The sequence below is a fragment of the Nuphar pumila genome, chromosome 5 (genome assembly GCF_984573655.1).
Source record: "Nuphar pumila chromosome 5, dmNupPumi1.hap1.1, whole genome shotgun sequence".
NCBI classification, from domain to species: domain Eukaryota; kingdom Viridiplantae; phylum Streptophyta; class Magnoliopsida; order Nymphaeales; family Nymphaeaceae; genus Nuphar; species Nuphar pumila.
This window is the reverse complement of record NC_143253.1, coordinates 112984294-113010909: the sequence shown is the minus strand read 5'-3', so window position 1 is coordinate 113010909 and position 26616 is coordinate 112984294. Positions and strand designations below refer to the sequence as shown.

At 38.8% G+C, this 26616-nt stretch overlaps 2 protein-coding genes across 2 annotated transcripts; one reads left to right on the top strand and one right to left on the bottom strand.

Moving 5' to 3' along the window:
* The first annotated feature begins 14978 nt into the window (after positions 1–14978).
* On the top strand, positions 14979–18571 carry LOC149838183 (RAF-like serine/threonine-protein kinase PRAF). The gene is made up of 2 exons (XM_090008202.1): positions 14979–16262; positions 17865–18571. The coding sequence occupies exons 1-2, from the start codon at positions 16076–16078 to the stop codon at positions 18569–18571; spliced, it is 894 nt and encodes a 297-aa protein (XP_089864328.1). The 5' UTR covers positions 14979–16075.
* Positions 18572–18978: 407 nt separating this feature from the next.
* LOC149838182 (stromal 70 kDa heat shock-related protein, chloroplastic-like) lies at positions 18979–24849 on the bottom strand. The gene is made up of 8 exons (XM_090006437.1): positions 23871–24849; positions 23008–23260; positions 22524–22603; positions 22261–22403; positions 22058–22156; positions 21448–21637; positions 20278–20676; positions 18979–19523 (listed from the first exon to the last, which is right to left on the bottom strand). The coding sequence occupies exons 1-8, from the start codon at positions 24417–24419 to the stop codon at positions 19131–19133; spliced, it is 2106 nt and encodes a 701-aa protein (XP_089862563.1). The 5' UTR covers positions 24420–24849; the 3' UTR covers positions 18979–19130.
* Between the last annotated feature and the right edge of the window lie 1767 nt (positions 24850–26616).

Genomic DNA, 26616 nt, shown 5'->3' with positions numbered 1-26616 from the left:
GCAAAATATACTAATTAAATGCTAAAACAATGAAAGATAATGTGAAAGAAATCTAAATGACAAGTAAAACTATACTAAACCTATAATATGAATGTATGCAAACTAACTACTAGTTACTACCATGAATGATTGTAAAGTAATATTACTAAACACCTAATTAATAATGCTAATTATATCAAATCAACTAAGTAATCTAATTACAAAGCAACTAACAACTAACTAATCACTTAACTAACATCTAATAGTTTAACAACATTGCATCAAACAGTTAGCAACAACAAGTCGGAAATTCGATTCAATCGATTTTCAAAATAATATTCACTAGATATCAGTATCCGCAGCACTCTCACTTTTACAACACTCACACACTATAACAGCACATTCTCACTTTCAGCACACACTCAACACTTTCAATACACACTCACTTACACCACTCTTAATACTCACAGCACATGCACTCTCACATCACACACTCACCATTACACATATCACACTCTCAATATTATATCACACACACTTTTGCAACACTCACACAACACTCTTCTACTCTTATTCACAACACACTGTATTCACACTACTCACTCACATTTCTGTAAACAACACTATTGTTGTTCACTCAGCACACTCACTCACATATATATATATATATATATATATATATATATATATATATATATATATATATATATATATATATATATATATATATATATATATTCACTCACACTTAGCACACAATACTCTCTACTCACTTTTATTCACACTCACAGCACACACTACTTTCACACTCACTCAACACACACTCATACTCTTACTGCAAACAACACTATTCACACTACATACGCAGCATACATATGTTGTAAACACAACACTACTCTACACTATAATAGCACTTACACTATCTTTTATTCACACTCACTCACAACATTCTCACACACACTTTTACAGCACTTTCAACACTCACACAACTACTCTTACTCATATGCACACAACACACTACTCACTCAGCACACAACACACTCTGATATGTATTATTCACTCACAACACATAACACTCTCTCAATTCACATTCACAACACTCACTACTTTCACACTCTACTCTCACTCTCACTCTCACTCTCACTCTGCACACAACACACTACTCACTCAGCACACAACACACTCTCATCTTACAACACTAGCCGTAACAACACATGAAATTGAGACTTAAACACTAATGCTCTGTGCTAATGAAAACTGGTTCAACTTGGTAGCAACTCACAGAGATGTTGAAACTAAAAGAAAATGCACAACAAAGGAAAACTAAAATAAAGAAAATGCAGAATGACTATGCACGCAGGAAAAAAAAAGAAAATGCACAGCAAGGGAGAGTGCACAGAAAATGAATGACTCGATGAATGAGATGTGAATGAAATGCTAATGAAGATCAGAAGATGTCGATGTTGTGAACTAATGAAGATTAAAGAAACAAGATGCAAAAATGATGCAATGAACAAAGGGATGCAGAGATAAAAAAAAGGGTAAATGCAGAGGAATTTCACAGAGATAATGCTGTGAAAATTTTTGTTGTCGTGAAGGTGTACTCAGGTGGAGTGAAAGTGGATTCAAAGCAGCCGATGAATGAAACTCAAAGCAACCGGTGAATGTAATTCAAAATATGACTTCCCGATACATTTCACTATGCTTTCACGATTGCTGATAGAGTTAGCATTAGATCCAAAACAAATCAGCTTCAGATCTGTAACAGGTGCTAAAGCATAAATGATTGCCGGATCAATGCTTAATACTCTAAGCATATGCCTATGAATGCTGGATGTGATGGATGCAGAGTTCAGATTTATTGATGATGCTGATGCAAATTAACTGAAATGTAAATCCAAAAGGAACAAAATGCACAAATTAAAGCAACGCAAACTAAATGAGAAATCAAAACTAAATGAAATGCAGATTAGAAACAACATAAACTAGTTTTTTCTTCATTTTTCTTTTCAATTTTAACTAAAACAATTTATACTAATCTAGAATGCTCAACAAAGAAGAGGGAAAAAGAAGAAGAAGAAGAAGAATAGGGAGAAACTAGAGAAGGAGAAGAAGGAAGGAGAGAAAAAGTTCTATTTTACAATTTTGGAGGGGTTTAAAGAGAGATTGATCTCCACTTATACACCGTTGCCGGATCTGAAGCTCCATCAGAGGAGAGAAAAAAGGAAGAAGGAAAGATCGAAGAAGAGGAGGGAAAAAGAAGAAGAAGTCTCCGGATGAGAGAGAAGGGGAGGAGAAGAGGGCTATGCATAGAGGAGAGGAGACGGATGTTTCCCTCCTCTTCGTTGAGTTTTTAAAGAGGTTTGCTGGCAGTTATGTGATTTTTTTCATAAACCCGTATTGTTTTCTAGAAATTCTAACAAGAGCCTCTAAAAACTAATATTTCCTAAAGCACTAATTCCTACATTATTTTACCAAACTAAGATATATTTATTTTCTAAAAAGTTTTTTCCACTTTATTTTTCAAACATAACCTACTAAGTTGATTGTAAACGATAAACTTTGAAATAAATCGCAAAACAAACTTATTTTTCAAGCATTTTTCGTATTTTATTCTTTTCGCATATTTTCTCGAAACTAGCATAAATCTGAGTTTTTAAAACATTTTCTTATGAAATCATGCATATTTTAATGTAAATTAAACCTTAAAATGTATGCATGATCAAATGTCCCCATGCTTATCTTTTGTTAGTCCTCGAGCAAACTAAAGAAATGCAGAAATATAACTATCACTAACTCACTTTCGTAGGAATCATGGTTGCATTTAACATATGCAACAAGCCCTTTCAACCCTTGGGTTACCCCAGTGGACGAGTAAGGTCTTGTGAGGGTTTGCAGTGATGCTACCCACAAGCATCTATGTCATGTATGTATAATATTATACATCTTCACAAATATTAAGTAATTAAAGAATTTGTTTTCACAAATATTTGTTACAAAAAAAATCAAAACATAATTAGTCTTTTATATACCACCACAGAAAAAGAATTTCTTTCACTTTTCTAAATATCACAATTATTTATGTTTTATTCTTACAAAATTCAATAAAAACAAGTTATTATTTATTTATCCCCACTCATATGTTTCCTGCACAAATTTTCTCAATCACACTTCTAAGCAGTGAACTTTTTTTTTCTTTGTAAGCTCTTTTCTTTTCTTGATTTTCAATTTTTTTCATGCTTTTTCATATTTTATGGCTTGCGTATGGTCTGCTTTTATGCCCTGTGCAATGTCAATATCTTTTATACTTTTTCAATATATACCAAAAGATATCGACTAAGACATAAAAGTGACTTCTTTCATTTACCTTTTCGACGTGAGACTGAAACACTTCAACTTGTGTCTGCTCTTAACTACTAGGGATCACAAAGTTTTCCACTCTCCTTTTCAAAATAGAACTCAAACACTTCAACTTACATCTAAGGCCCATCTACTAGGGATTGTGAAATTATCCAAACAACCTAACGCATGCTCTTTTTACTTTTGAGCTTATTTTTGTGCCTTTGTTCATTTGCTTAGTTTTTCAAAAATAAAACTATGCATATTCATATTTGTGATTCAAAATAAACTCTAACATATATCTATCATTATTTCTTCGAAATCCACATAAACAACTATAATTTCTAGATTCATGTCAGAAAAAATTTCATGAGGCTTAAAAATCCTCTAAAAATATTAGATTTGAAATAACATTCATATAAGTTCAAACTCTTTCTTTAAAAACCTACTTTTTATGTAAAATGTGTAAACATGTGCAAGAACATCAACATAAATATCAAGGTGTGTAAACTACACCCTCCCCCATGCTTGAATGACACTGTCCCAATGGCACTCCCCCGTGCTTATATGAAACTAAGTGAATGCACATGAGATACAATAAATGAGGAAAAAGAGTAGAAACACCTGATATGAAATAGAAATGCATGTTCTATAACTATAATGAATGCAATGTGTACATGATATGACATGAAAACTCATTAAAAAAAATGAAAAAGGAAAAATAAAACCTAATAAAATCTACGAATCCTAAGGCAAATCTAATAATATACAACATATGGGTTGCCTCCCATAAAGCGCTAAGTTTCACGTCCTCAGCAAGACGGGTCCCTGGAAAAACCTTCATCATCCATGAGATCAATGGACATGAAGTCAGGCTCAATTAGGCTCTCTGAGAAAACGAGTCTCATCTATGACACTGCGCACTGTGTTCCCGCCCACTCGACTCCTAAAAGTAGTATCATGACTCTCACTACAGAAAGGACAGAGATTAGTCTCCTCTGGGAGACTACTCTCAAAAGGAGAGTCTAGGACCGATTGACTATTGATATATAAAACATCAAACAAGGTGTGGTTATGATCCTGCTTGACTAGGTCAAGCACCTTTTGCATTTGCACCTCTTGCTTGCTAAAATCAATCGGCAGTCTAAATGCCTGGGAGAGTGGGTCTCAATGAATATATGATGATAATGCATGTTGCGGGCCTTGCCCCTTCTCTTGAGGCCTAATGGAGGAGATTGACTCATCAGTGGGTATGACATTGGGGTCATGCGTCGATTCCTGAATGGGGTGATACACCTTCTCATTCCTAAGGGATGTAATAGATTTGACCTACGCAAGATATGAATTTATGGGGTGCAGGTCAAATGACATGGAATCCTCTCCTTTTGGAACGATAACAAGCTGACTAGATAGGTGCCCCTCGCTTTGCCTGTTGAAGACCTGAGCCAACTGTCTCATTTGAGTCTCTAGCTTGGCTATTGACTGTGTGTGGGAACAAAGAGTAGCCTTAATATTAGAAAAGGCCTCTAACATCTTCTCTTGAAACAATGTGGCCGAAGTGTGCTCCTGAGGAAAAGGCAGACTACACTCGGGGTGGACCTGTGGAACTATGGGACGCGAGTAACTTTGTGAAAAGTTACTTTGTCTATGTTGGGTTTGGGAGGGCTGATGGGTGGACTGATGGGGTGGTTTCGCCATCCCGAGTTATATGAGGGTGCAAATGAATCATGCATGAGTCTAGCGAAACCTTGAGCAACATTCACCTGAACCTAAACAAATTCAGGATATAGCAGTATTGTCGGACACTCTGAAACACAGTGTGCAGGGCTAGCGCATAGCTCGCACACTTTTCCTACTAGACTTCGCAAAGAATTTGCTAGGAATTGATCTAATTTCCTAGACAACAAGTCAACCTTGGTTTGCAAATCTCGCTCGGACCCTACTTCAGAAATCTCTATTTTACTAGGACCACTAGGCACATATGTGGTCCTATCGAGCCGTGAAGACAAGGCATGATGCATCTCATTCTCACTCAAGGTCTCAAATAAAGACCAAGTCTCGTCCTTACTCTTGAGCATGAAAGTGCCCCCACACGACGAATCAACCATTTGACGATTCTTCTCAGTAAGACCGTCATAGAAATATTGCACTGATTGTCAGCGAGACACCTGGTGGTGGGGACACTTGCAGAGAAGATCCTTCAACCTCTCTCAAGTCTCGTGAAACATTTCCTCCTTTATTTGCGAAAAACTGGTTATGTCTTTACAAAACTGATTCGTCTTACCAATTAGGAAGTACTTTTTAAGGAACTCGCGTTGCATTCCTTCCTAAGTGGTAATCTGAATCGTATCGAGAGCCTTTAGCCAGTGCTTGACTTTATCTTTTAGAGAGAACAGAAACAACGTCAACCTCAACCTGTCATCTCCAAAGTTGTTGATCAGCACTGTCGAGCAGATCTCTAGAAAATCGTCGAGATGACTATATGGGTCTTTATTGCTAAGGCCATGAAAGGATGGTAGTATTTGAATGAGACTGGCCTTTATTTCAAATTGATTTGCTCCTACATTAGGTCTCGTGATGCAGGAGGCAGGAGTGTATATGTTGGGCATGAAGTACTCCCTAAGGGTACGGAACAACGATTGATTTTCGGCCATGGTGATGGGACGAGGGGTTCTCCTAATGAGAGACTCGGGATCCTCAATAGACTCAACTAGCTCGGGGTCGAGTGATCGTCGCCCGTGCATACACCTCGAAGTAGACCGGTGTAGCACACGTCCTAACTTTTGAGTTTTTCTACCTAACTAAAATGCTAGCGGGCAAACCACACAAACCACAATGTGAGTAAACAGAAACAAATACTAAAAATGAGAAATAAACAAGCACCACGCAGTTGCACTCAACAAGGAATTTGCGAAAATAAAATCTGTGCACGGTACCAATCGTACACAGTCACTTCTAAGAGAATCCTAATGGGTGGCTGTGCAGGAAAAGTAGACTACTCTGTATGTTGTGCAAACACGTGGTTCTAATCCTAAGTACGAAAAGCAAACTAAAGAATCCTAATTAATCAACTAAACAATTCTAATTAAAGAACTGAATTAAACTAACAACCTAAAATACGAGAACAAACACAAGGCAATAAAGTGAATACTCGTATTTCATCGTTCCTCAGCAACGGCGCCAAAAAATTGATATCATTTTGAAGAAATTGTATTTTTGAAAAGATTTTTAAATGAAAGCAATGTGAAAACCAGACATCAAATAATAAAAACCGGTTCTCACTAGTGGTAGAGACTGGGTCAAACTCAGGGAACGAAAATACTTTGTATTCAAACACGCAACTAAACTACTCTTTATTGCCAAAATGAAAACGTACGAGAAAAGTAAATCTAATTAACTATTACAACAAATGAATACCCTACACAGAGGGCTTAAAATGGTTTTATTACAAACCCAAAAATTGAATTAAATTTCTAAATTCTAAAAGAAAAGCAAAAGTCTTCTATGCTTGTGCCTCTGTGTCACTTGTTCGCTTATGCTCCACTCTGTGCTATTCTGCACAAATTAAAAGAACGCGAGCAACACAAGATACTAATAGAAACTATACTAAGCAAAATATATTAATTAAATGCTAAAACAATGAAGGATAATGTGAAAGAAATCTAAATGACAAGTAAAACTATACTAAACCTATAATATGAATGTATGCAAACTCACTACTAGTTACTACCATGAATGATTGTAAAGTAATATTACTAAACACCTAATTAACAATGCTAATTATATCAAATCAACTAAGTATTCTAATTACAAAGCAACTAACAGCTAACTAATCACTTAACTAACATCTAACAATTTAACAACATTGCATCAAACAGTTAGCAACAACAAGCCGAAAATCCGATTCAATCAGTTTTCAAAATAATATTCACTAGATATCAATATCTGCAACACTCTCACTTTTACAACACTCACACACTATAACAACACATTCTCACTTTCAGCACACACTCAACACTTTCAACACACACACACTTACAATACTCTTAATACTCACAGCACATGCACTCTCACAGCATACACTCACCATTACACATATCACACTCTCAATATTACAGCACACACACCTTTGCAACACTCACACAACACTCTTCTACTCATATTCACAACACACTGTATTCACACTACTCACTCACATTTCTGTAAACAACACTATTGTTGTTCACTCAACACACTCACTCATATATATATTCACTCACACTCAGCACACAGTACTCTCTACTCTCACTTTTATTCACACTCACAGCACACACTACTTTCACACACACTCACACTCTTACTGCAAACATCACTATTCACATTACATACACAACATACATATGTTGTAAACACAACACCACTCTACACTATAACAACACTTACACTATCTTTTATTCACTCACTCACAACATTCTCACTCACGCACTTTTACAACACTTTCAACACTCACACAACTACTCCCACTCATATGCACACAGCACACTACTCACTCAGCACACAACACACTCTCATCTTACAACACTAATTGTAACAACACATGAAATTGAGACTTAAACACTAATGCTCTATGCTAAAGCAGCAGCTCACAGAGATGCTGAAACTAAAAGAAAATGCACTGCAAATGCACAACAAGGGAAAACTAAAATAAAGAAAATGCAGAATGACTATGCACCCAGGAAAATAAAAGAAAATGCACAGCAAGAGAGAGTGCACAGAAAATGAATGACTCGATGAATGAGATGTGAATGAAATGCTAATGAAGATCAGAAGATGCCGATGTTGTGAACTGAGGAAGATTAAAGAAACAAGATGCAAAAATAATGCAATGAACAAAGGGATGCAGAGATAAAAAAAGGGTAAATGCGGAGGAATTTCACAGAGATGATGTTGTGAAAATTTTTGTTGCCATGAAGGTGTACTCAGGTAGAGTGAAAGTGGATTCAAAGCATATCCGATGAATGAAACTCAAAGCAACCGGTGAATGTAATTCAAAATATGACTTTCCGATACATTTCACTATGCTTTCACGATTGCTGATAGAGTTAGCATTAGATCCAAAACAAATCAGCTTCAGATCCGTAATAGGTGCTAAAGCATAAACGACTGTCGAATCAATGCTTAATACTCTAAGCATGTGCCTATGAATGCTGGATGCGATGGATGCAGAGTTCAGATTTATTGATGATGCTGATGCAAATTAACTGAAACGTAAATCCAAAAGGAACAAAATGCACAAATTAAAGCAACGTAAACTAAATGAGAAATCAAAACTAAATAAAATGCAGATTAGAAACAACGTAAACTAGTTTTTTCTTCATTTTTTCTTTCAATTTTTACTAAAACAATTTATACTAATCTAGAATGCTCAGCAAAGAAGAGGGGAAAAGAAGAAGAAGAATATGGAGAAAGTAGAGAAGGAAGGAGAGAATAAGATCTACTTTACAGTTTTGGAGGTGTTTGAAGAGAGATTTATCTCCACTTATACGTCGTCGCCGGATCTGAAGCTCCATCGAAGGAGAGAAAAAAGGAAGAAGGAAAGAGGAAGAAGCGGGAAAAAGAAGAAGAAGAAGACTTCAGATGAGAGAGAAGGGGAAGAGAAGAGGGCTATGCATAGAGAAGAGAAGACGGATGTTTCCCTCCTCTTCGTTGAGCTTTTATAGAGGTTTGTTGGCAGTTATGTGATTTTTTTCATAAACCCCTATTGTTTTCTGAAAATTCTAAGAGCCTCCAAAAACTAATATTTCCTAAAGCACTAATTCCTACATTATTTTACCAAACTAAGCTATATTTATTTTCTAAAAAGTTTTTTTCCACTTTAGTTTTCTAACCTAACCTACTAAGTTGATTGTAAACTATAAACTTTGAAATAAATCGCAAAACAAACTTATTTTTCAAGCATTTTTCGTATTTTATTCTTTTAGCACATTTTCTTGAAACTAGCATAATTTGAGTTTTTAAATGTTTTCTTATGAAATCATGCATATTTTAATGTGAATTAAACCCTAAAATGTATGCATGATTAACGTCTTCTTCAGGGCATGGACTTTTTCCTTTAAGAAATAATCTTCCACCTCAACCGCTTGAAGATACTCCTCCACGCTCTCCACCTCAACCTCATCCTTTTGTTGAGAATCCACCTCTACCTCTGACCCACCATACCCTCACTCTCCACCTCATTCTTCACCTTTTCCATTTGCTAAGGATCATCAACATCAATCTCTACCTCATAATCAACATCTCTACCTTCCCTCTTATTCATAATCTCCTCCACCTCAGCCTTGACATCCTCCCTTTGTCGAGATTTCTCCTCCACCCTTTTCACCCTCATGGTGTCCACAATCTCCTCTCCATCTCACCACTGCTATTGCAAGCAGCCACATAACAACAACCTTATACTCAACCAATGACTCTTTTATCTTCTTCACCATTGATTGCATACATGAATCTCCCTCCTTAAATGCTTTCGAGATAACAGACAAGATTTTGGTCACTACATCATCAACCTTTTGTGCACAGGAACAACTCTTCTTGTTGTCACAATAGGTGTTTGTTGCTTCTTATTTGAATGCAGATTTCTCAGCTTATGCTCATTGATGCTGCATTTATTGTGAAATATGTCTGAAATCCATACTTTTGGTTGCATAGCAAGTTTTCTTTCTATCCATGTGTCAAGTCTCTTTCGTACTCTATAATTGGACAGATCACCCAATACATAATATGTTTTGTTTGTTCCTTTAATAGGTGTTAGTGTAGGTGTATCTGCCTCCATGCCAGTCTCTTTATAATAAATAAATGAATAATTTTTTACAATAACTAAATGGAGGATAGAGGTAAACATGCGGGCAAACAAGACACAAAATAGGTTATTGAAATATGATTATAAAAATAAACATAAAAAGCTATTGATAATGAAAAAAACTTGAAAATCATACAAGTGTTCCCTAGTCATCTTTATTATACAAGATACACAACAGATAAATGATCAAATTTGAGGATAGAGACATACCAAATTAAGGAAATAAAGTGAGAAACAAAGTCTCACATAAAAATAAATTTAAACAAATAGAATACGCTATTGAACATGTAAAGATAACTTGAGAACTATAAAACTCTTTCACAAAATAACATATTCATGCCAATGTTTCAAAAAATAACAAATTCATTCCACTATTTCAAAACATAACGGATGCATGCCACTGTTTTAAAACATAACTTATTCAACCATTAAAGATGTGCTTACTAAAATATCTCGTTGCCAATGATGTGTCAAATGCTCAAAAATCACTGATGAGGTATCACCATGCGATGAAGAGAAAGCAAAAACGTTGAAGATTCATCGAAAATAGTTGCCAAAAAAATCATCAAAAAAATTTGATAGTAGAAACATGTTGCGGACCACAGATTGGGTATCACAAAAACCTTATTTATGTTAAAATATCCCTAAAATGCGAATGATACATTTTGAAGAAACCTTGTTTGCTTGTACAAAGATTCACAAAAGAAGGAGAAGATTCATAGTAAAGTCATGAGTCAATTTGAGAATCTCATGTCGAATGTTATTTGAATGTTTGGCATGTCCGCAAATGAGGTAAGATTTTTTGCATACACAGAGGATGTTCACAAATCATCAAGCGAACATCAGGAGGACCTCCGCAAATATGTGATGATATCCACATAAGAATGTCAAGGCATTTTCATCATAGTTATAATTAGTTATAAGAAGTTCACACATTATGGGGGTATTTGCATAAATTATTTACAAAGTTGTAATGTATTTGCAAATGCACGTATGGAATATTTAGTTATAGAAAGTTTGTACATTTTGGTGACATTTGCACAAATTATTTGCGAAGGCCGTAGTGTATTTGTGGGCGTACTAGTTAAAGAATGTTAATACATTTTGGGGACATTCACATAATTATTGAAGATGTTCATAGTGTATTTAGTTATAGGAGGTTCACACATTTTGGAGACATTCACACAAATTATTTGTAAAGGTTGTATTGTATTTACATACGTACTAGTTAAAGGAGGTTCACATATTTTGGGGACATTCACAAACACGATTTGCGAAGGTCTCATTATATTTGTGGATGTACTTCTAGAGTATTTAGTTAAAGGTAGTTCACATATTTTGAGGACATTCATACAAATTGTTTGTGAATGTCGTACTGTATTAGCCGATGTTCGTTAAGATTGTTAGGTAATGAAGGTTCACACATTTTTGAAGATATTCACAAAATTGATTTGCAAAGGTCATACCATATTTGGTGAATGTACGTCAAGAGTGTTTAGTTAAAGAAGGTTCTCACATTTTAAGTGACATTCGCAAAAATGATTTGCGATAGTCATACCATATTTGTGAAAGGACAAAAATGTTCAAAAAAAGTTAAAAATAGAAGATTTTGGATATGTGGGATACTTGGTAGGCATTTTGGAGGACGCACCATTTTGCAAAGATAGTACAATCATTTTTCAATATTTATTACAATATTTTGTTATTGATAATGTATTCTTTTTAAAGTGTGTGTGTGTATATATATATATATATATATATATATATATATATATATATATAGAGAGAGAGAGAGAGAGAGGGCTGGACAACAGGTCAGGCGGCTTGTGGCCTATCACGAATGGGTCAGCCCTAGGCCTGGTTTTTGGAAGAAGGCCTGACCCGAAACATGCTTAATGCCGATCCCACAAAATCTCAGGTTGGGTTGGGCCAACCCACAAACTAACAGCTACTCAAGGGCTATATATATAGTAAAAAATCTGTGATCAAAAGTAAATTCATCTTAGATCCTATCTATTCTTTTCCATTTTTAAATTTTTGTTAAAAGAACCTGTGAATTCAAGGAAAAGAATGAAAAATGTTGTAAATATATGATGATTTGCAACCCACCGTGAACTGGAATGAATTAGGCCCATAGGGCTAACGGGCAGGCCATGGGTTTTTTGTTAGACTTGGGGCCGTCCCGGTTGGTCAAGGGGTCGGGCTTGGCAAGGCCCAGCCCGCCAATGGCCCAGTCAAGCCCATCTACTAAACGGGTCAGGCCAGCCGGGCCCTCCTATTGTAAATGGAAACCATACAGAACCTGATAAATGAATCTGGGTCAAGTATTAGTCAGATCAAGCTTGACCTAGCAATGGATTTGTTTCTTGAAGAGTGAGGCAATTTCAGATCTGGACCTTATTAGATCTCACATTGAACTTCTGGATCAGGTTGATATTTGAACCTCTGTGATATTGGATCCATTGAAAATAGGTGAGATCTGTTGATTTTCAAGTGAAAGAGCCGAAATAAGTCACATTAGACCTGATTCCGACCCGTATCTGACCATCTTTGCCGACTTGGTTCCAGCCGGATCTGAATATATCGACCATGCTTGTGAAACAAGACTTTATCTGAGCTACGATCCAGTTATGGCCCATACTTTTTTTTGTTAAAACAACAACAACAATATTAATAATAATAATAATAATGATAATAATAATAAAAATAAAATAAAATAATAATGTTTAAAATCACATTGTGTCTGATTCATGCTACCAGAATCTGGACCAAGTTTTCCTTTTGCCCAGGTCCAGTCGGATACTAACTCAGACAAAGTTTCACCACACCAAAGTTGGATGTGGGTACAGATTCACGTATCTGGATCAGGTCCAGTCCTTTGGCAGCCCTACTACTCCAGAGTCCAGACGACTCGCTGGTGGCTGGGTGCAAACGGGTTGGATACATCCTAATCCAAATTTGAATTTTGTCATCAATTTTGGATACAGATCTGATTAAGAACTACATCCGATGTATTGGAATTGAATCCCGATCTGAACTCTAGAAGATAACATAAGATCTGATAAAAAGGATGAAGACAAAGGTTTTATACATATAAAGTGCAAAATGGATCGGATTTGATATAGTTCCTAATGTAGATCTAGTAGAAAGTATCGATCCAAAATAAAAAAGGTCCAGTCACATTGCTCCAAATCTGAGCCGGATCTTATTTTAAGATCCATATCCTAGACTAGTGTGTCGTAGTTGTATCCGGATTGAAAGTCCAACCCAATGCAATCCATTTACACGCTGAACATATTCGCTAATATTCCTTTTTTTATTCATTGTGGGTCCCCAAGAATTCCTTTTTTGGGTGGGACCCATCTGCCACGTGAGACCAGCCACGTGTAAGTATGATTTAGAGCCGTATAAGAAACTCAATCCCTGTGGTGAAGACGTGGACAACGGACGGTGGAGATCGAAAAGCTTTCGATTGATCGCTTACGCCCTCACGGATGAAAATGGAAGCTTATTACGAAACCGTCCTTCACATTTGCTGTTATCCCAAACAAGCGAAAAAGGTCTCCCATGCCTCCTTACAGACAATAAAATAACTTATATGTCCCTTTCAATTATCTATAATTCTGCCTTAACCCTTTTTTTTTTTTATTTACACGGGGAAACCATTCCCACTATAGAAACATAGCTGTCCTGGCTCTGCCCGCCTTACTTAGGGCACTTTTGAAAGAGATAAAAACACTCATAAAGAAAAGAAAGTTTGAGTTTTTGATACGAGCAGTTTTCAAAAAGAAAGTTTTTCACTTGTTTGTGTAACATGAGAAAAACAAAGTAAAAAAATATGAAAAAATGAAAGAAGAGAGGAGGGTGGTCGTGCTGGTGGTGGGGTGGTGGTGAGATAGATGGTGGTGGTGATGAAGAGATGTGGGTGGTTATGAGATGGATGGTGGTGGTGATTGTGAGATGGTGAGCTATGGTGGTGGTGAGATAGAATGAGATTGGTAGGGGAGAGTGTAAAAATAAATTATTTTTTGATAGAAAACATTTCTTAACCTTTAATATTTTTAATAAAAAGTATACTTTAAAAAAAAAACTCTCTTAATTAAAAGTCTCTACGAGATTTTCTATTTTAAATCACTTTTCTTACATTTTTTCGCTTTCAAGCCTGCCCTTACTGACGCTGTCCTGACAGTATAAGAACCTTTTAATGAAAAAAATTACTTCGTGAGGATTGATTGTTTAAGAATTTTTTGATCTATTGATTTTCATGCCCTAAAAAGAACTTGCTTGAGTGTGATAATCGGACAGTCTAACAGTTGGTATGGTAGATCACATCAGTAAGGTGAAAATATCAATAAGGTGAAATAAAAAAAAATCAAACACCTTAGGAGCTAATACATAAAAGTGCATCTGCCCAACCGAAATAAAAGTTATTACAGGCGCGTCTCCGAAAAAACTGAAATGAAGGTGAAGACGAAACTGAATTTATCAGAAGGAGCAAAATGGAAAAGAAAAAAGCGGTGGGGGTATTTAAGATATGACCGGAGGGCGGGAGAGAGATGGGTGGCCACGGAAGCATGAGAGGGGGGTGGTGGGAGGAGAGAAGGGCTGAGCTCGAGAGGAGGAGAGCACAGTTAGGAGACGGAGTCTCCATCTCCACAAATTCATTCTCTCTCTCTCTCTGAGCGCCATTTTCGCTTCTTTTGGAGCGCCATCTCGGCCTTATCCGTTTCTTCGTCTTCCTTTCGTCGTCCGTTTATGGAAGTTTGGCGGAGATCTTGCGCGTCGGTCGTTTCCACCTAAAGAGCTTCTTTCCTAGTATCCTCTCTCTCTGCTATCTTCTTATTTTGCTTTCTCTGATTCTGGTTCTCTTTTTTAGGTTCACGTTAGGCCAATAGAGTTTGTTGGCTATGCTGTTATGCTCTTGTTCTTGGATAATCAGGCTGTATTATCCCAGAAGAATGGGAAAACTGGGTTTACTGGATACTCTTTAGTGCAGCTTTTCATGGATTTAGGTTCATTTTTCTCTGAAGAAGAAAGATAAAACTTCCTTCTTTTTTCTCTTTTGGGTGAAATTAGGGTTTTTATTTGCTTTCTAGTGCTTTTTATCTTCTGAAGTTTTTTTTTTGGTGTCAGATTTCAAACAGAGAAAGGTTTTTGAAATATTACACGAAGTTTTCTCGATTCTTCCTCTTTGCCCCCCCTTCGTCTTCGATATCTAATTGGGAGACTCGTTCTTTTGAGGAAATGCGTTTCTTTTTACTTTTATTTTCCCGAAAAAAGTTGGACTTTGCGGAATCTCATGACGAAAATAAGAGAACCGGGTTTCTTTTGGCGCAAAAGATATGAAAATGGAAGAAAAATATCTATTTTTTAATTTCCATCAATTCTACGATTCCGTAACTTCTGAAAAGCTTCGTTTTTTCATTAAATTCATTCTTTGTTAGGATTTGCATTGAATTCATCGTTCGGAAAATGAAGTAAAGAAAAATGGAACAAAGAAGCGATTTTCATTAGAGAATTAAGGAAATTAAATGCAGATCAAACGAGAATTCTTTGCAATAAACAAGAAGATTTTCCTCAACGTAAAGTACTAAAGAAAAAAAAAGTTTTTTTTTTTTGTTTTGGAGAAGAAAAAAGAGAAATTTTCTTTAATTATCCGGCGGTCGAAATATCCTGAAATAGATGGACGATCCTTTTCAACCTTACAGAACTTCTGAAGAATTCCGTCGCTCCCGATCCCCTGAATCTTGCCTCCTGATTACTCGGCGTCCGATCGATAGGGAATCGAAGCGGTGGACGAAGCGATAAGTCTAACGAGACGTCCTTCCCTCTCCGACGACTCTTTGTAGACGGTGCAAAAAGATCGACGGAAACTCGGCCATCTCTCTCTCTCTCTCTCGTCTTCCTTGCGCGCGGGTGGCGATGGCAACTCTCGGTGAGGAGACGGTGCCGGCGTCGCCGGGATCGTCGAGCGAGTCGCCGAGGAATCGGGTGAAGTTCCTGTGCAGCTACGGGGGGCGGATCCTGCCGAGGCCGTCCGACGGTCATCTCAAGTACGTCGGCGGCGAGACGCGCGTCATCGCCGTTCCCCGGAATACCACCTTCTCAGGCAAGCTTTCCGGCCGCCGTTTTATTTTTGTTTTTCCTTCCGTTTGGTGGGATTTATTATGGTTCCCTGGCTTGATTATTCAGATTTATTGAGGGAAGTGAGTTTTCGGGTTTGGTCAGATATCTGATCTGACCCGTATTCATTTAGTTGGATTTCTATATATCAGATTTGGATATGGATTTAGCAATTTACGAATCAAGTTCAAATTCAATTCTGAGTACAAATTCGATCAAGATCCTATAAATGTCTGGCTTTCTCCATCCGACTTTGAATCTGAGTAGGCTGCATCCCTATTTTATAAACTTCAGACCATAGTTACCAGTAGGGGTGGCAAAATCTGACCCGACCGACCAACCCACTTGTTAGCCGGGTTCGGGTTTGGCTTAAACGGGTTCGTGTCGTAAACGGGTCGACCCAATTAAACCGTTTATTAAACGGGTCGGGTTCGTGTTGGGGGTATGCCAACCCAGCTGACCCGTTTAATAAACGGGTTAGGTGAGCGGGTTAACCTGTTTACCCGAACCCGACCCGCCAACCCGTTTACCCGACTCCGACCCGCCTGCCAACCCGTTTACCCACACGCTAACCCGCCAACCCGTTTACGGCCCCGTTCATTAAACGGGTTAACCGTGTTGTGTTTGATAAATGGGTCAGGTTTGTGTTTGCCACAGCCGACCCATTTAATAAACGGTTCGTGTTGAGGTATGCTGACCCAGTAACCTGCCAACCCGACCCGATTGCCACCCAGGAAACAAAATGGATATGAGATGCGGGAACGGGATAAGATTGGGAAGCGATTACGCAAATACATGAAAAATTAAAAAAAAACACATAAATGCATATAAAGCGCTGGTAGAAGCAAATAAGAAATGATTTTAAACACAATTATAAATAGATATAAAACCAACTTGCAAGTTTGTTATAAAAAAAAAGTTATAATATTCTAATATGAAAAACATAAGTGGAAGGGAAGCTAGTGCTAAGTGATGAAAACGATATGGAAGTGAAATGAAATCGATTTGGAACGCCAGAGTAAGCAAGCTTCCTTTAAAGAGAATCAAGTTTTTTATATTTAAGAATTGGGTTTCTCAAAGCTTTCCTTCGTTTCAGAGAAGGGAAGAGTTTTCTGCTTCCGAAGTGAGCTTCCCGAGAAACATGCTTCCTCGTGTAGCAAGAAGTTTTATGTAATTATGCTTCAGACTATCAAAACAAACTGACAGTGAAGAAAGGGATATGGATAGTTGCTCTGCTCACACTCAACTTGTTTACGGGCATTTGGCTGAACGGGCAGGCCGTTTATCAACGTAGACGACGGTTTGTTTATTGAGAGTTTCTGCTCTGTATATTGCTTGATTGCTTCATATGGCTTTTAGCGTGCAACGGATCTGCTACAGTGGATCATAGTTGATCTGAATCCATATCCAAATTGTGGTATTATGTCCAAATTGAAGGCTATAATAGATCAGGTAGCTTTGACTTGAGTTCAGGAAAGATAAATGTTTTTGTTTGAATCCGTATTTGAGAATAAGGCCAGAATGGGTGAACATGCCTCTCTCTCTCTCTCTCTCTCTCTCTCTCTCTCTCATTATGGAGGAATTGCAGAGCTGATGAAGAAATTGACGACGCTTTTTGACGGGGACGTGGTGCTCAAGTACCAGCTTTTCTCAGAGGACCTGGACTCTCTCGTCTCCGTCACCTCCGACGAGGACCTCCTCAACATGATCGATGAATACGACCGCCAGCAGTCCCTCGCCGCCCCAACAGGAGGCACCGGAGCAGCCCGCCTCCGCGCCTTCCTATTCCCCACCCACCCTCCTCTCGTCGTCCTCGACACCACCGCCACCGCCGCCACTGACACCCTTGAGCAACGCTACATTGACGCCATCAATGGCATTCGCACCGCTTCCATCTCCTCAACTGGCCACCACCACCACCCCTACTACCACCACCACCACCATCTCGTTCCTTCATCTGGAGAGTGCTCCCCCCGATCGGCGGCCGCGGAGCAACTGGCTACCACCAACACCATCATCAAGGACGTCACTACAGGCTCGCTGCAGAGGGTGTTCAGCTCGCCCAATCTGCTGAGCAGCAGCGGCATCGCGCCCCACTCTAGGTTCTATGGCCAAAGGGAAGGGAAGTTGCCTGCGGCAGTAGGCCGGGCGGTGCCTGCAAAGGGTCAGGTAGGTCAGGCGATGCAGAGGAACGGTTCCGGCCGGTTCTACACACCCTTGCAGAAGGAATGCTATCATCGTAGAGAAGGCAGTGGTGGAGGTGGTGGGTTCTTGGACAGCGACTGGAGGCTATAGGACACCGTTGGGCTTTTTCAAACATTGGGGTGAGCAAATGAAAGTTGCACCCTTTTACCTTTTCTTGGGTACTCCTGTATTTTATGTATAATAATAGAACGTCTCATAATTTACTATATTGTTTTGCTTAAGTGCTTTTTTTGTTTTACATGCTTGATTTAAAAGCAATGATTCGGTTCATAGATGCGGTGAAAAAGATCAGCCTCATCTGCCTTCCCCTACCTCTCCGGTTGACGGCCCATCGGAATCGTTTTAGATGGTCAATTTAGTGCACATCATCGACCGCGAAATTATAAAACTGGGAAATTTTGGGATTTCCAAAGGTTGAAAATTTTCAAACCCAAAGTAGACACAACTATGCACGCACACGTACACAGACACCTCTCAAATCATTCCACCCTCCATTCTTGACCCACAAACCAAAAATCGGTTTCACATTCCCAGGCAAAACCATATATTACAGTACCAAAAATGAGAAATTATAGAGAACAAAAAAAAACATCAAGAAGAAAAAAAAATGTTTTTAAGATGTGGTTGCCAAAAACTTATTATTAGCTCATCACTTGCTGTCGGTAAAATCTGCATCAATGACATCCCCACCATCTGCTGGGCCCTTGCCGGCAGGCCCGCCATCACCACCTGGGGCTGGCCCGCCTGCTGCTGCACCCGGCTGGTTGTAGAGGGACTGACCCAGCTGCATGACCTCCTGGTTCAGTGCCGCCATGCTGTCCTTCATGGCTTGCGTCGAACCGCCAGAGATCACACCCTTGAGCTCCTCAAGCTTGGCTTCCACCTTCTCCTTAACCTGAGCAGGCACCTTGTCCCCTAGCTCCTTGAGCTGCTTTTCGGTCTGGTAGACGACGGACTCCGCTTGGTTCTTTGTGTCGATTGCATCTCTCTTCTCCTTGTCTTCCTTGGCGAACTTCTCAGCCTCCTTGACCATCCTGTCCACCTGCAATCATACCAGCGTTTGCAAAGATCATGGAACCGTTTGACAATACCCAAACTCAACCAAGAAAATCTGGCAAACACAAAGTTCAAATCTTCCTCATACACATTCCCAATAACCACCAACAAAGAATTGATCAGTCCTGAGTCTACACAAAATGCAAAAAAAGTCATCCTAAAATGCCAAGGATAGCAGAAACGGAAACGAAGTCCAATTCACAGCACACATGCTCAACCAAAACGGGGTTAATATAAAGATGAAAAGAGCACTGCCCCACAAAAGAAACAGCAGAGACCAAAGAGGAAGGCAATTAAAGCCTTATAAGGAAAGGACAAGACACACAAAACAGAGAACCAATAAAAGGAAAATAGTATCGAGTCTCAAAACAGGGAGATCGACACCCAAAAATCCAGGAAAAGAAAAAAGGGGACTTCTGTAATCGCTTCATAAATCCCTTAGAAGAGCAGCTTCACAATCGAAATGAATAAAACTGCAAGCCCATGCTATCACAAAACTCTAGCAATCAGAATCCCGATAGATAAAACCCACAGACTAAAGCCTTTCAAAAAAAAAAACAGACTAAAAGTATGAAGCATAAGCAGCCCAAACACAAAGCTGCAAAACTTGAAGGTTTAGATAAAGTCGCAAAGAGAATAGGCTCAAATTCACAACACAGATGGCAAATCAAATGTATGGAGCAAAAGGTATAAAAAATAAACAAATGATCAAACTATAAGAATAGGCGCTTCATACATACCTCATCACCAGGCAAGGTACTAGCACCAGTGATGGTAATATCCTGCTTCTTCCCTGTGCCCTTATCAATGGCAGTGACCGAAAGGATACCATTGGCATCAATGTCGAACTTGACTTCTATCTGGGGAACTCCACGTGGTGCTGGGGGTATACCATCGAGTCTGAAGCTACCAAGGGACTTGTTGTCCCTCACAAACTCTCTCTCGCCCTGCAATACACTGATCTCCACACTAGTCTGTGAGTCAGCTGCTGTGGAGAAGACTTCAGACTTTGAGGTTGGAAGTGTGGTGTTTCGAGGGATGATCTTGGTCATCACACCACCAAGCGTTTCCAGACCAAGGGACAAGGGGGTCACGTCCAACAGAACAATGTCACTGACATCACCAGATAAAACACCAGCCTGAAAGAACAGCCAATATGTAAGTGTGAAGTTACTCTCAAATTCTTCGCAGTGCATTGTCAGAATGAAGGCACATTATCTAGAGCAGCTTTAATAGTCAAAGCATGCATTTAACATCAGTAACCTGGATTTCCCATCCCGGTCTAACTCAGCACAGTAGAACATCTGAAATGCTTTGGTTAACTTCACATCAATATCAATGGTCGCACTAACTCAGCTAATAACAAGCTTGCAGCCATGATTAATATCATTTTACACTTGGTAGACTCACTTTATATATGAAAGGTGAGAAAGAAGCACAGGCAAGAGATATGAACAGTAACCCGAAACATGTATGTAGTCAGGCTGACATTATATATAACTTGGTCCCGGTAAGTGCGTGAACTAAATGCCACTGTAGGTGTAATGAACTAAGGTTATTGATCTTCCAAACAATAGATATATTAAAACATCATGGATTTCAATGCACCTAATAGATGGATTGAGAGTTTCCCCACAACAGAACATGCATATGGAGAGCAACAATTTTATCATCTAGAGCATTAGAAATGTCCAAATATCCTAGAAACAGAGGGGCTGAATACTTGCTGAAGTAAATTCAGCTCAATCAGTAAAACTGATCATAAAAAAAAACTTCACTGCAAGATTTCTGAATCAAGTGCTCAAATTTCAAGATAGGATTCCTTCTGAAAGAACTTCATTTCATAAAACAGGAGGATACAGCACACGATGTTAAAAGATATCATAGGAGAAATGGATGGAAGAACTTACCTGTACTGCTGCTCCGAGAGCAACAACTTCATCGGGATTGACAGAAACATTAGGATCCTTACTAGTCAACTTCTTCACGAGCTCCTGCACAGCTGGAATCCTTGTAGATCCACCAACAAGAATCACCTCATCCAAATCCTTGAACGAGAGTTTTGCATCCCTCAGTGAATTTTCCACAGGCGTTCTCAACCTAAGAGGTCCAACCAGATTAGTCAGACAATGAAACAATAATGGTACAATTTCAGAATAAAAAATAACTTCAGAAATCCTTTTTGTCCCACGAAATCCACAAAGGAAAATCAGAATATCAATTGACAATGTTTCCCTTTTATTTCAATCAGTGCAACCAATCCACATTATGTGGCTCACAAATGATGTACGGAATTGAGCATAGGCCAACTCATATCCAGGATAAAGAAGGCTTCACAAAACTTGGAATAACTTGAAAAAATAAAATAAAGCAGGCCCATTGAAGTCTTCCTCATCATATATATGTTACTAGAAGTTTTCTGACTCCAGCAACCATGAGAGAAATCATTCCCCCAAGCTCCATCTGACCTTTTCATTATTGGAAATATCATAGCTTCGGGGTTACAAAGAAAATACTTACCGATCAAGCAAATCTGAGCACAGCTCTTCAAACTTGGCCCTTGTCATAGTTGTCTCAATATGTTTGGGGCCTTCAGCTGTTGCAGTAATAAAAGGCAAGCTGTAGAAGAAACCAGTTGATAGTTAATTTAGAAAATAAAGAGGAATAAAAAATCATATGATAACTGAGAAAATAAAGAGGAATAAAAAATCATATGATAAAACCTTATATTTGTCTGAGTCAATGATGAGAGCTCCATCTTGGCCTTCTCAGCTGTTTCAGTAAGACGCTGTAGAGCTTGCTTATCCTTCAATAGGTCTATACCCTCATCCCTCTTAAAGTTACCGGCAAGCCAATCCACAATTCTCTGTTTCATTAAATGTTAGAAATTAGAAAAGTATCAATAACAACAAAAATATATACACAACATGCAATTGCTGTATACAACAAAATTTTTTATCTCATATAATGTAGATGATGAGAGAACCTTATCAAAGTCATCCCCGCCCAAATGAGTATCCCCAGATGTGGAAAGCACCTCAAAGACACCATCCCCAACCTCAAGAACTACATGTATATTAGATAAGCATAATTAATACAAAGCCAACATACATAAAAGAAAAAGGCAAGGAGAACACAAAGATGAATGATATTTCAAAGCAATAATCCATGATAATCTGAACCATGGAAAATAACTTGATGTCTGATAAAGGAAAAAAATATATAATTTTGCCCGGCCGTATTTGACCAACTATGCTGATTCGGTCCCAGTCCAAGAAAAATGAGACTTTCCCCTCGGATGCATCATGAACCAATAAACCACACAAACCAAGAAACAAATTGGTGCTTTTTCTTTACAACCAGGGCAAACCCACTTTTAGTTAAATTATTAATATATAAGGAAAATATCACACAACGAATGAACTGAAAATATAACGGTAAGCAACGATCAGAGCGGCAAGTGGGACTACCTGACACATCAAAGGTCCCTCCACCAAGATCAAAAACTAGAATGGTCTCGTTGTTCTTCTTCTCAAATCCATATGCCAAGGAAGCAGCAGTTGGTTCGTTAATGATACGAAGAACTTCTAATCCAGCAATCCGCCCAGCATCCTTGGTTGCAGTCCTTTGGGAGTCATTGAAGTAAGCAGGCACTGTAACCACTGCTTTCTGGACTTTATCATTTAAAAACTTTGATGCATCGTCTACAAGCTTTCTCAAAACCTAAAGAAATAGAATGTTTCAACTACATGAGTAGGCAGCAGTTGGAAAAATCAACAAGACTACATGCCATATAATAAAGAATGCACTGCTTCCCAGCACATTAATCATGAATGCCGAGAATACGCTTTTATCCTTAATAACACACGATAACTAAGACTGTGAAGCATCTCCATATCCTTCACACCTTCACAGAAAAAAAATCATAAACACCTGCCTCATTATACTGCTAACGATTTCAGGAAAAAAAACACAAGAACATATATGGTTACAACAACAGGGTCAGTAAAATTATCAATCAACAGAAATGCAGAACGGGAAAAAAATCCTCCAGCATCACTAACAATTAGCATGAGGCTCTTTATGACACATTTCTATGAGTCTACATTAGCAACAAACAACAAATTTTGGAGACCAAATAAATCGAAAATTTCAACAATCGAACAGAGTTAACTGTGAAATCATTCACGAATTATTTCTCCACAGAAACAAATACATTTACTCCTAAACTGCAATTTAGACACATAAACATTGGAAACCCTCACTCCCCTCTAAAGAGAAAAGGAGAAAAAAGAAAAACAAACATTATTCCAGAAGTTTGAGAGAGACGAACCTGTGCAGAGATTTCCTCGGCAGCAAACTGTTTTCCGATTGCCGGGCACTCGAGTTTGACGTTACCATTCTCATCCCGAACAACCCTGTAAGACACTTGCTTCGACTCCTCGTCCACCTCCGCCATCTTCCTCCCTATAAACCTCTTCACCGAGAAGAACGTGTTCTCTGGGTTCACGACGGCCTGCCTCTTTGCAATCTGACCAACAAGCCTGTCCCCGTTCTTGGTGTACGCCACCACCGAGGGGGTCGTCCTCTGCCCCTCGGCGTTCGTCACGATGGTGGGCTTCCCTCCCTCCATCGCGGCGACGGCCGAGTTCGTCGTCCCGAGGTCGATGCCCACCACCTTCTCGCTCACCACCCTGACAGGACCAACACGGTCGTTCCTCCCATTTCGCTTGAGCTTCAGGAACGCCGGGCGTGAGGAATTCAAGAAGGGTTTCGTCGACAGCCTCTGGCCGAAGAAGACAGTGTTCGAAGACGAAGGTTTCTTCGAACGAGAGGGGAAGACGGAACCCCCGAAGATGTGAATCTGCGCAGCAGAAGCCATTTTCCTCTAGACCCTTGGAAAAACCAGATTCCGCCGCCCTAGGAGACTAGGGTTAAGGCTTCTTAAACAATGAAACGGGAAATGGGATAAAATGGGAAAAAGCGGGAAACTTTTATTTATATGTTGGGGTTTCTACAGAACAAACTGAAACTAGAGCAAAAAGCAAACAGAAACACTAGACAAACACCACCACCAAAAACTCTTATATGAACCGGAAAAACCCCAATCCGAACCAGATAAACCCCAGAAAACGAATTTTTCTTGGGGAAAAATGGTTGAGAAATAGGAACGCGGAGATTTGGACTAGAAATGCTGAGAGAGACGGATGGGAATGAGCGAAATCGGAGGAAAATTTTAGGGTTTGGTTGATTTTCTCTCTATTTTCTTCACTTTTTCGGCTCTCTACTTTTTCAGAGAGAGGACGAGAAGATAAAGGAAACGGCGGAGGGTTTACAAGATGGTTTCCTGTGAGATAGGAAGGGACACGTGTCGACATCGCAGTGGTTTGATGGGTCAGCCCACAGTGGCTTGAGCTTCCAGCGGCTTCTTGGCTCGTTCTAAATTTCTAGTAGCTTCCTTTCTCACGGGTAGGGGTGGCAAAATCTGACCCGACCCGCCAACCCGCTTCTTTAGCCGGGTTAGGGTTGGGCTTAAACAGGTTCATATGGTAGATGGGTTGACTCGCCTAACCTGTTTATTAAACGGGTCGTGTTCGTGTTAGGGGTATGCAACTTGTTTAATAAACGAAATAGGCGGGCGGGATTGAGTTCGATTTTGAATTGGTTGATTCTCTTAATCATTTTCAAAATCGATTCAAACCCCAAAGCATCTCTCACAACATTAAAATCCCCCATTCTCTAGGTGTATGCTCATTGAAATCTTGATTTTATTCATGCCACCATAATAAACCAGCCGAAATTTCAAATGAGTCATCACTTGGATTGTTATTTACAGTGGAAGAAGTACTTATACCCCATACAAGCACATAGACTCAATCAGGATCTTGTCCATCTAGATCCAACCCAATTACAATAACTAAACTCATGAACCAAATGTTGGGCGATCCTGATACTTGCGCATAATAAAAGTCAAAAAAAGGCATACCTGATGTCGTCATCAATGAATCGAGATCGGTGGCCGAAGCAAGGTGAGCTTCTCTCCTCAGCCGGATTGCAGCCCTCCAATGAGTACAGACACCTTCAACAATCGATGAGCAGGATCCCTCTTCTCTCTCTTTATGAAAAGCTCTCAGAAAAGGTAATTTCTACCTTTAACCTTTATTTATGTATTTTTCTTTTTTATCTCACTTAATCGGGTTTCTCATTAACACCCGTTTTATAACCTTTAGTTAGAGAGCAGTTATCTTAACTGTTCTCACTAATCCTTTATGTTTATCAGAAGGGACACCTCAGTAAGGAGTCCTAAAACGTGAGTAACTACCACGGAAAAGGTGGGTTACTCCAACATTCTTCCACTTGTCCCAACGATAAACACTTAACCAGAAAACTTTATGGGAATAACTTGATGAATAGATTGGCTTTTACATATCTATTTAATAGATCCTTAGTTAAATCTTTAATCCTTATGAGATTAACAACAAACAAGTAATAATGAGAATCAATGAATTGAATGTGATCACTTTATTCATATCATATATCAAAAAGAGTTTAACAAGCTCATCCTCAATACATGTTCGAAATATAATCTTGGTGCTAACCCTTTACTAAGAGGATCAACAATCATCTCTTTTGTACCAATATTAACAATATACACTAGATGATTCTCTATCATTTCTTTAACAACGAAGTATTTTAATTTCATATGCTTATATGACGTAGTACTTTTATTGTTATTCGAAAAGAACACTGCAGCTTTATTATCACAATAGACATTCAGTGTTTTTTCGATGGAATCGATCACCTTTAACTATGATATGAAGTTCTTCAACCATATGACCTGCAAAGTAGTCTCGTACAATGCTATGAATTCTGCCTCCATGGTGTAAGCAACAGTGGTCGTCTGCTTTTCACTCCTCCAAGAGATCGTCCCCCCCAGCAAGTAAGAAGACATACCAAGTAATAAACTTTCAATTATCAAGGCATCCTCCTAAGTCTACATTTGAGCATCCAACGACCTCGAGGTGATTAACCTTATGATATGTCAACATATAGTCTTTTATTCCTTACAAATACCGCAA